General features: G+C 39.3%; 1 protein-coding gene across 1 annotated transcript in view; it reads left to right on the top strand.

The window, feature by feature from the left end:
- LOC118334990 (probable cation-transporting ATPase 13A3) overlaps positions 1 to 11,437 on the top strand; it is a gene marked incomplete in the record, with an annotated part of 20,287 nt that overhangs the window by 5,344 nt on the left and 3,506 nt on the right. The window contains 20 exon segments of the mRNA XM_035671143.1: positions 968 to 1,099; positions 1,325 to 1,492; positions 1,633 to 1,790; positions 1,974 to 2,162; positions 3,243 to 3,304; positions 4,676 to 4,826; positions 5,092 to 5,214; positions 5,325 to 5,342; positions 5,906 to 6,056; positions 6,247 to 6,367; positions 7,067 to 7,191; positions 7,284 to 7,447; positions 8,419 to 8,550; positions 8,722 to 8,801; positions 8,904 to 8,946; positions 9,252 to 9,361; positions 9,562 to 9,658; positions 10,172 to 10,244; positions 10,341 to 10,518; positions 11,318 to 11,435. Of these exon segments, the coding sequence (XP_035527036.1) occupies positions 968 to 1,099; positions 1,325 to 1,492; positions 1,633 to 1,790; positions 1,974 to 2,162; positions 3,243 to 3,304; positions 4,676 to 4,826; positions 5,092 to 5,214; positions 5,325 to 5,342; positions 5,906 to 6,056; positions 6,247 to 6,367; positions 7,067 to 7,191; positions 7,284 to 7,447; positions 8,419 to 8,550; positions 8,722 to 8,801; positions 8,904 to 8,946; positions 9,252 to 9,361; positions 9,562 to 9,658; positions 10,172 to 10,244; positions 10,341 to 10,518; positions 11,318 to 11,435 (2,393 nt within the window).

Raw genomic sequence — 11,437 nt, forward strand, 5'->3', positions numbered from 1 at the left:
AAGAATGAACTGAATAGATTTTGGTGGTCAAAGGTTTTGTGTGACATCACAAAACACAATTTCGTCCATAACGTAAGAATTGAAGACCATATTTCTCTACTGGTTGGACAATTAATAGGTTACACTTTTCACTCAAAGGTCACTGTGACTGTGTTAAACTGTGTTTAATGGGATACAACGATGACATAATTTACCAAAAGGTAATCACAACGTCACTGTGACATCATGATGTCCTGGAAAACACTTCTTTGGCCATTATTCAACATCATAATTCAGGAACAGAAAGGGGAGATTGTGACCATATTTCACAGTTCGGTCAAACACTGAATTGGACAATTCCAGATTTCACAAATGTTGATTGGGACGACACAATGAGTAAACAATGACTAGCACAGTACAGGCTTTCAATATTTCCATCTCATCCATTCTGCCTTAAACTTACTGCCTCATTCTGAATTTTGAGCTTCATCAGAATCACACGACTGTAAACAACATATTGGACTGTGCCTCTCTAATCATGACCCTGTGAGTGAGTTTCTTCTACAGTTCGTATGGAGGCTTTGCATCTAAAAATATCAGGAGAAACCAAAACCACCACATTTAGTTTAGCTATACAAGAATCCATCTTTACATAGTAACACACTGATGATAATCCTTAACTAATTCATATTCACTGAAACCATACATATGTATCATCAATATAGGGATTACTTCCATTTAACCAAAGAATACACTTAATACCTTTGAAGAAAAGTATTCACCACATATGTTATATGAGTCTGGACAGACATGGATGTAAAGTGCAACTTGACTGGTTGGTGGAGGCGTACAACCGCGGTGTGGTAAACCTAGTTATATGATGCTGTAATACATGAATCCCACTATTGATCTCTAATAGCCTCCTCGTGATTGCCTGAGAGTGTATGATATAATTTTTTACTGTTCTCTTTCTTAATGCTGTTCCTAGATATTGAACAGGCCATGTCAACAGAGCTTGTGCCCGGTGATGTCATCATTATTCCAGCCAATGGGATGATTATGCCGTGCGACGCCGTGCTCATCCATGGAACCTGCATCGTAAACGAGAGCATGCTGACAGGTTGCATTTCCACACACCTCCTCATATGTAACACTTCTAAAGGAAAATCTTAACCCAGTCTGTGTTTATTAGCTCCTTTCATCATAAAGGCTTTAGTGTTAATATTTATATCAGTGGCAGCTTATATATTTAGTGCCATATTTATTTTATTACTCTTGTTCTGCTGTGGTTCTGTTTGAGTTCTGTTTTTACTTGAATGTCTGTTTATTTACCCTCCATCTTCAGGAGAGAGCGTGCCAGTTACCAAGACCAATCTGCCCAGCTCAGGCGAGGAGGCAGCCAGGAGCTACGACATGGAGGAACACAAGAGACACACCTTGTTTTGTGGTACCCAGGTTATCCAGACCCGCTTCTACGCAGGTGAACTGGTGAAGGCTGTTGTGGTCAGAACAGGTGAGAGTAAAACTGAGTGGGAATAACAGCTTGCAGCCTTATCTTCTGCTGCAGCGTACAGACAGTTAATCCTCAGGGTTCTACATATTTTACATATTTGCCCTCTTCAAGTTATTACAAGAAAATGTGTGTTCCTGCAGGTTTCAGTACGGAGAAAGGCCAACTCGTGAGGTCCATCCTCTACCCTAAACCCACAGACTTCAAGCTGTACCGCGATGCTTACCTGTTCTTGTTGTGTCTGGTGGGGGTGGCAGGGATCGGCTTCATCTACACCATCGTCCTCAGTATCATGAACAAGGTATCATGGCTCTTATAGAGGAGAGGTAACCTGTTCTTCTGGGAAGTGAAAGAAGAAGCTCAGATTTTAGTGTTTCACGTATGTACTATGCAGTGGCTGTTTCTGTTGGGATTCTGTCATCCTATAGACATCCTTCTTTTAAGTCTGTCAGCTGTTGACATTTTCCCTCTCGATCTTATCCAGGTTCCTGCTAAAACCATCATCATCGAATCTCTGGACATCATCACCATCACCGTGCCCCCGGCCTTACCGGCAGCCATGACAGCTGGTATCGTGTATGCACAGCGGCGACTGAAGCGGGTCGGCATCTTTTGCATCAGTCCTCAGAGGATCAACATGTGTGGTCAACTTAACCTAGTCTGCTTTGACAAGGTAGTGTAAACCACAGCTGTCAGTTCTTGCAATGTGATTTTGTTTTCTTGTTAAGAATTCAGGAAATGTAGTATATATAGTGGAATCTCAGGGTCTGTATTCGTCAAGCGATCGTTTCTAGGAACCGTGTTTGATTTAGAAAAAAGTCCTTACTCAGAATGCATGAAATGTAGTTATGAAGCATCCAAACCCACTTCCAGTTCAAGAGGGTTCTAGTTCAAGACCTTCATGGTTTTATGACCGTCAAAACCACAAATTAAAATGAATCCCGATGTCTTGAAGCACAGCTGCAGTTCATGCCATTTGGCCACAACATCAAGCATGATGCTTTTAAAAATATGTTAATGCTGAAACTGTCCTAACTGGAGCAACAATACTGTACAAGCTTATTGTGACCTATATTAAATAAAAACTCCCGATAGCAGGTGATCACATCTAGTGAGCAGCGAGATAAGTTTAATGCTGTTGTGTGAAAAGATCAATCAGAGTATAGCTGGAACATGAGTTGAATTGTTGATTTTAAGCAAAAATACCAAACATTCACTGGTTCTCGTGAGGTTTCAAGTGTGAATATTTGCTAGTTTCTTGGTTTCTTCTATAAAAGTAAAGTTAATATCTTTTGTTTTGGGGCTGATGTCGGCTTGGGCTCTGGTGACCGGCATTTTTCAGTTATTTCTGACATTTTCGAGACTAAATGAGTGATTAATACTAGAAATAATAATTAGTTGCAGCCTTAAATCTACGTTTGCTTTATAAGCAGTGAAGGATCTAAATCACTGTCATAGCTGCCTGAAAGAGTCTTTTGCTCAAGCGTGAGCTTCAATATCTATGCCAGAAGAACCCACTCTATGTCCATCTATGCTTTTCTGTGCATAGATATTGAAGCTCACGCTTGTTTCAGTTCTTAAGTTATATTTCTGAACTTCTCAGAAAGTCTGTGTGTATGTTGTTGAACACTGCTGTACATAAAGGATAGAGTTTAAGAAAGTTGATTAAATGATTTGGTGCTCTGAGGCATGATATATACGGTCTTGGTTGACCCCTTTAAATGCATTAACTGTCTGTGTTTGTTTCCTTCAGACTGGTACTCTGACTGAGGATGGTTTGGACATGTGGGGTATTCAGAGAGCTGAAGATGGCAGGTAAGAGAACCTCTTGGATTTGGGTTTGTTGTCTCTTGCAAACACATCAGTTTCCTGTGTGTAACCACATTAGATAAGAATCATCAATCATCAATAAAGTCCAGAGGGATGTGACAGAAGCAAATATTATTTTAGTGATCTCTATCTGACTGTAACAAATCTTTTTTCAGTATTTTGACACATTATTTGCAATGAAGTTATTACAAGTCAAGACTCGTGGTTGGGCAATGTGACTACTGTTATGTCAGATTACTTTGAAGTGTAGTCAGTTACTGAATACAAATCACATGGCATTTTTTATAATCAGTAACGTATTCCATAGTACAAGAAAAATTGTCAGATAATCAGAATTTTTTTTAGATTGCTTCAAAATCAAACATTGAAAATATTGCAGACGCGAACTTTCAAAAACATTTTCAATGCAAATCAAATTCAGTTGTTCAAATCAAATAACGCTGAATGTCCTCTGTGATTATTTATCCATTTTACCGGATACCGGAATTTTTACATTGTTGTCGTTAACATGGTTGTTAGCCATCCAGTGGCAATCCCACGATGTGTTGGGTTGAATCTATCGACTATTCAGAGACTGTTTGGGTATGTGTGTGACAGCTCTGATCTCAAATGGATTTGCCCTATTCCCCCAGAAAGACCCCAGAGGATTAATAGAGCATTATCATGACAAAAGGTTTCATAATTTTCAAAATTGCCATATTCTGAAGACATTTTATTCTTGACACTGCTAATTATTTTTTTTCAATCTGATTACATTATCACAATGACATGTAATCAGTTATTACCCAACACTGAATGTGCACTGAATCTTTGAACATACAACATACATTTGTCAACCGTCAGAGATTTTGGCATATTGTTTATGCTGTTACAATGTAACAATCTCTTTAATATCTCTGGGTATTAAGGCTGTTGTGGGACATTTTGCAAACCAATGAGCAGAACTGCTTTATGGCAATATTAGATTTCTGTTTGATTTTTGCATGAATGTGATGATTTGGCAGGTATTTCACTTGCTATATTAGTCAAAAACAAATATTGAATGTTGTCCTTTTTATCTATTAACAGTTTCTCAGTTCATTTTTGAGAAAAGGTTTATACACCTGAGGGATCTAAAAGGAAAGGAAACATGCCTTTGGCCTACTCCTACTATCAGAGAACAATGGAGAAAGAAATATGTTCAATATATCAAATATATTTCAGAAATACCAAAATGTAGTGTTTTTCTGTGGTGTTGGTATTAGCATTTCCCACAGGATGTTTTCATTCTTATATCTCTCTGCAAAAGGATAATACAGTATCATAATGGTATGTAAAATGTATTGTAATCTTTGACAACCTCCCTCTCGATTACAGCTTTTCTCCTCCAGAGTCTGATACAGCTAAAGAAAGTCTGGTTAACTCTGCATTTGTGGCCGGCATGGCGACCTGCCACTCACTGACCAAGATAGAGGGCGAGCTCTCCGGCGACCCTTTAGACCTGAAGATGTTCAGCGCTACAGGCTGGGTAAGCAGTAAGATTTTCAGTGTTTACACCGAGCATGCTTAGTCACTGGCACCAGAACGAGCATGGATACCAATCTGTTCATGAATTATGCAGCACCGTGCCTGTCGCTTTGGCAGAGCAACTTCTTGGCTAAATTGGTTAAAGTCTGGTACCATGGATACTCCAGCATGAACATCAGAAAATGCCTCTTCCACCAGGCTTAGTGCAATGGAGTCCATAAGCTCAACACATTATTAAAATATTATATGATTTCATTTGTGTCTAGATCCTAGAAGAGCCCACAGAGGAAGAGACTGCACTCCACAATCCCATAATGCCCACAGTTGTGCGACCTCCAAAGCACAACGTTCCTGAAGCCAATCAGAACAATCCGCTAACTCAGAACATGGTAGAGTTAATCTCCATCGTTTTACTTTTTGACCAGTATATTTACTTATAGCTATCAAGAAATATTCTGATTTCCAAGTTATAATGTTATTCATCCTTATTTTCTTCCAGGAGATGTCTGAATTATCAGTAAGTTGTTTTTCATGAAAACTTCATAATTCTTAAAGCAAATAGTTTGACATTTTGGGTAATACCCTTATATCCTTTCTTGTCAAGAGTTAGTTCAGAGGATTGATACCAACCTCATGTCTGTACACTAAATATGAAGCTACTGCTAACACACTGGTTAGCTTAGCTTAGCATAAAGAATGGAAACGGGGGGAAACAGCTAGCCTGGCTCTCTTCAAAGGTAACAAAATCTGCCTACCAGCACCTCTGAAGCTCACTAATTAGCATGTTATAACTTGTTTAAAAAGAGTAAAAATAACAAGTTGGGATTTTTAGGGTTATATGCTGGACTTCCTGAAGTCTCCACTGGTTCCACTGGTGCTGGTTGGCAGATTTTATTATTATTTCACAGAGCCAGGCTAACAGTTTCTCCTTGTTTCCACAGAGAGTTATAACAATCTATTTCCAACTCCTGGCAAGAAAGTGAACAATTATATTTATAAAATGTCAAACTATTCCTTGAAGCTGAATGTGAAATAAAAAAAGATTTGACTTCTATACAACTTGTGTCTTTTGCTCCTCAGTCCTGTGAGATTGGTATTGTGCGTCAGTTCCCGTTCTCCTCGGCCCTGCAGAGGATGAGTGTTGTGGTCAGGAGGTTGGGGGAAAAACACATGGACGCTTACTTGAAAGGAGCACCAGAGGTTGTGGCCAGCCTCTGCAAACAGCACACAGGTCTGACACTTCTCCTGTATGTTGAAGGTTTGAGAGGATAGTTCCTCTCTTAATTTGACATTTCTATGAAGATACACAAAATAATTGACAATAAAATAAAAACTTTCTTTTTTTAGGTACGGCCTCTATATCTCTGCCCTGTCTTCAAATTGCATAAAAAAGGGTCAGACTGACATGTCTTTCGCTTCAGTCCCACAGAGTTTCACAGAGACTCTGGAAACCTACACCAGGCAGGGCTTCAGGGTTATTGCCCTGGCACATCGACAGCTGGAGTCCAAACTCTCCTGGCACAAAGTCCAGAACCTCAGCAGGTAACTCTCCCTCCACAGATAACACTGTCCATGGTACACGTAGCTACTGACGGAGACATTACAGAGACATCCCACCCTGAAACACTGGAACTCGCTGACATAGCTTTTACTTCCCATTTTGATGTCTGTAGGACTTAGTTCCACTGATAACTGCGCAAACATAGACCATTTGACACAATGTCCAAATATTTACAATGTTGCTACAGCAGAGAAGAAAATGTCCCAGTTATCTAAAATGTGTGCAAATGTCAGGTTTTGGTGTCAGTAATCTATGAATCAGACTGCAAGCTGTTTGCTGGACTGTAGGGAAGAAGCATTAAAAACATCTGTTTTTTCTCACCAACACAGCCACAAGATATGATGCAAGTGAAGTTAAAGGGGTTAACTTTAATCAGAGACTGGCCCCAATATGAATGAGCTGTTTGGTTATCTTGCTAGATTTACAAGCCCACAACATTTTCCTCTCTGCATGTTTAAAATCCCTCTGATAAATCATATGAGATATCATTAACTGAACTAAAAGTGAACCAGACAAGAATTACAACTTCTATGATTCAATGAGCAGCATTTTGCCAAGCCCTTCGTTGTCTGCTACCTTCTCTGATTCCCTGAAATCTGGTTGTGTAACATGACTTAAAACATGAATTTTGTTTGGTGTAAATCATATAGCTAGTGAAATATACAATTTATTGCCTTTAGGGACCTGATAGAAACAAACATGGAGTTTCTTGGTTTGATCATCATGCAGAACAAAATAAAAGAGGAGACTGCCGGAGTTTTACGTCAATTACGGCAAGCTAACATCCGCACTTTGATGGTCACAGGTAAATGAATTTAATGACTTTATTCACTTCTTATTGTTTTCATGCTATATCACTATTGCATTAATGCTAATATGCTATGTATCTTCTGTTAGGTGACAACATGTTGACGGCGATATCAGTTGCTCGAAATTGTGGGATGGTCCGTGCACATGAGAGAGTCATTATAGCAGATGCTGTGCCTCCTAAGGATCTCCACCCTGCTAGTATCACCTGGAATTACACTGAAAACCCCAGTCAGACCATCAAGGACAATCAGGTGAGACAGAAAGCCTCAGAGCCACTGAGTAACAAATAAAGTATATATAAACATAAATAAACAATATGTACGTGCACTCATTGTTCATTGTAGATAATATTTGGAACCTATTATCCAAGAGGGGTAGAGACTTCTCGCTTCTGCTTAACCACTTTACTGATTGCTTTACACAAGTTTGAGACCTGCATGTTCGGGCATGTGTTTTCACTCAGTTCAAATAGAAACATTCTCAGTTAAAGTAAAGAAATAAACACTGCAGAGTTTGATAAAATCACCATCCACAATGAAACATGCTCGGTGTGAAAGTCTCCTGAGTCACTCAGTATTGCCGAATTTGTTAAATGTATTTACCCATCTATCAATAGCCCAGTTACTACACGCAGGGTTCGCACAAAGTCATGAAAGTTTGGAAAATGCTTAAATTTGACCGTTTTAATGGCCTAAGCCTGAATTTGAATATACTCATCCACACAAACACCAAAAATCTTTTTATATTTGAAAAGAAATAATCCTGTTGTCATATTTGTTGTTATAATTGTTGTCTCCCGGTGTGTTCACTTGTCATTAATGACTAATTAGTCCTCCGTTGATCCCTTTTAAATTAGCAAGCATTAAATAATCACAATCAAAACAATTAATATTAGCAGCTGGTAAACACTAAAACACTAAACAAAGTGACAATTTATACTGATGCCTGTGGGTATAAACCTGTAAACCCTTACATTTTCATACTAACAATTAAGATGTGATGAAAAAGGAAATCTTTGGTTTAGGTACTTTGAAAGTTCTTGAAAAGTGCTTGAATTTTACTTTTAAAAAACTGTACGAACCCTGTATGCATCAGACAGAGTAGCGTACAGGAAGTTTAAAAAAGGGACGTCAGATGAAATATTTCACAAGTCATGCAAGATAATTCGATGTGGTAGTTTTCTTGTGTTCTAGTAACAACTGACTCATCCTCTGTCCTTCAGACAGTGAAGATAAACCTAGAGGAGGGGGTGTATGACAAGCAAGTCACTCTGCAGGAGCAAAGCTATCACTTTGCTGTGAGCGGCAGAGCCTTCGCTGTTATCACGGAGCACTTCCCTCAACTCGTCCAAAAGGTACAGACTCATCTTTGGACACATAAACACCTCCATGTTCAGATTGGGTTAGGTTTACATCAACTTTAAAGCTGTGTCTATTTTACAGGTACATAGTTGTAGTTTAGGTTGGCATCATGTTGTTTGGATTTTGCTGTAATTCTTTGTCTCTCCCACATGGGGGCGCTGCAGCTCGTGCTGAGAGCCACTGTGTTTGCTCGGATGGCTCCAGACCAGAAAACTCAGCTGGTGGAAGTCATGCAGAGCATCGAGTGAGTCTCTTATTTATTTGTTTGTGGGTTCAGTTTTAATCTGTCGATGAGCTGGAGATTATATGATTTTATAGGTTCATTGTCACTTTATTTCCCTTCCAGCTACACTGTTGGAATGTGTGGTGATGGCGCTAATGACTGTGGAGTAAGTGTGGATTATATTTATTTAATATGTAAACGAAATACTTTGTCCCATCTCATACCAGACTGATCCCACCTTTGTAAACCAGCTCACATACCAGTGTTTGACTGGATCTCAGAAACAGATGTAACACTCTTAAAGCAAATCCTTTAATAGTTAAAAAATATCCGACAATTAAACAACATTTTGTGTGAATGTTGACATTCTGTAGGCCTCCTCCATATCCTTATTATACATGTATTTACTTCCACCTGAAATGTAGAGGAGTAAAAGTCTCAAAATAAAATAACTATCTGTCTTTGTCTCAGGCCTTGAAGAGAGCTCACAGTGGGATCTCTCTGTCTGAACTGGAGGCTTCTGTTGCTTCACCCTTCACCTCCTCCACCTCAAACATCTCCTGTGTCCCCAACCTTATCAGGTAGCAACTCTCTCCTAATTGTCCTTTGTGAATTTCAGGAATCGTGCAGAAATATCCCAAATAATATACTGTTAGAAATTCTTTCACACGTTTTCCTCCACATCAGTTCTGCCTGAAACCACCGGGGTTGTAACGATACACTCACAGATAATACTGAGCTTTCTTATTCTGTTTATCTCTCATTTTCTGACCTTCCAAAGGGAGGGCCGAGCTGCCCTCATTACATCATTCTGCGTGTTCAAGTTCATGGCTCTCTACAGCATCATCCAGTACCTCAGTGTCACGCTGCTGTACTCGGTAAATACTGTTTCTCATTCTTACACTTGGCATCACCAGAATATCGCAACGATCCACATGTTCAACACCTGGTGAGTAATTATATATATATTTTAGTGAGACAATTTATTCTTCCTTCTCTGCGTTAGATGTTTCCAGCTGCATAAACATGATCCATGGTGTTTATTTATGTCCTCGGTTTTAAAGTTGATGCCAGGCAAAGCAACATGATTTTGACATGTTACTGAAGGTCCTGCATTTGTTAGTTGAGTTACAGACACTGCTATGGTTCCCACGTGAGATACAGAGGGTTCATGAGCAGAATAGACGTGAGGAGCAAGTAGAAGCAGGTTGGGGTTTAAAAAGACGTGGGGGTTTCCATCCATTGGCTGTGAAACAAAGACAGCAACCACAAAGTGACGCTGTTTTGTTTCTGGCAATCTCATTAATTAGAGCTAAATTTAATTAGTCTTATAGATTTAGACATTGTAGACCCAGTCCTCTGCTACTGTGTGACTTTTCTGGTATTTGCAGATTCTCAGCAACTTGGGAGACTTCCAGTTCCTCTTCATTGATATTGCCATCATTCTCATCATTGCTTTCACAAGTAAGTAGCATGAAGAGAAGCACCAAAAATGCGAGTTTGAGGGTTAAAGTCAAATAAAATAACTTGCATTATTAACATGTTTGCCTCTGTCCTCAGTGAGTCTGAACCCGGCGTGGAAGGAGCTGGTGTGGCGTCGCCCTCCATCCAGTCTGATCTCTGGCCCGCTGCTCTGCTCCGTTCTGACCCAGATCCTCACCTGCCTGGTCTTCCAGGTCCTGGCTTTTCTCTTAGTACGACAGCAGAGCTGGTACGAGATGTGGACTCCTCAGTCAGAGTGAGTAATTAATAAACTGAAATTAGCGCCTGTAAATCACCGCTTGGTAAATATATGTAAATGCTACTATAGTATTATAGTAGTATAGTAATTGTCTCTGCTGACCTGCTGTGTGGAAAACCTGAATAAAACAATGGTTACAAATTATGTTTACTCTACACTTTAGTATCTCTAATTTTATTTGCACATTTAAATGGTGGACAATTCAGTCTGATTATCAGGCTTTGTTAACATAGTGGTACTGTTATTCTCCTGTTAACTTGCCTAACATTGAAAAAGAAAAAGGGTAAACGCCAAAAAATCTATCAAGACTTTTTTAACAGCAGGTATTTGACATGAAATAGTAGGGTAAACACAGGTAATGATATTAATTAAAGTTCAGTTCCATTCAAGTCAAACAGAGTCAGTGTGCTGATGTGTATGTTGGCTCTCTGGAAAGGCTTTGTTACACTAAATGGAACAGAGCCCTAATTAGTATCATTAGTTACACCTGTGTTTGCTCTACTATTTCATGTCAAAATGGCTGCTATGAAAAAGGTCTATTAGTTTTAAATTCCAACTCTGCCGGATTTTATTTGTGTAGTATCTGCCTGTTCAAGTGTAGCACATGCTATATAATGAGAGCTTTCCAGTAGATAAAAACAAGAAAGAAGAAGTCTGCAGCGCAAAAAAAATCTGAAAAGATTTAAAGATTTTAATACTTTGGCTTATTTGTTGTTGTGTTCCTGCTTTATGAATGCAGAACTTTCCAGAGGATTGTGTTAACTCTCTGCTTCCTCTCTCCTCTGGTTCCCTGCAGTGCCTGTAATGTTTCCAGCTCCAGTTTCTCTCACAGTCTGAATGTAACAACCCCTCACGACCACAAAAACATCAGGAACTACGAGAACACCACCCTCTTCTACGTCTCCTCCTTCCAGTA

Source organism: Morone saxatilis, unplaced genomic scaffold (genome assembly GCF_004916995.1).
Source record: "Morone saxatilis isolate NCDOM2014 unplaced genomic scaffold, NCSU_SB_2.0 Contig23, whole genome shotgun sequence".
Lineage (NCBI taxonomy): Eukaryota > Metazoa > Chordata > Actinopteri > Moronidae > Morone > Morone saxatilis.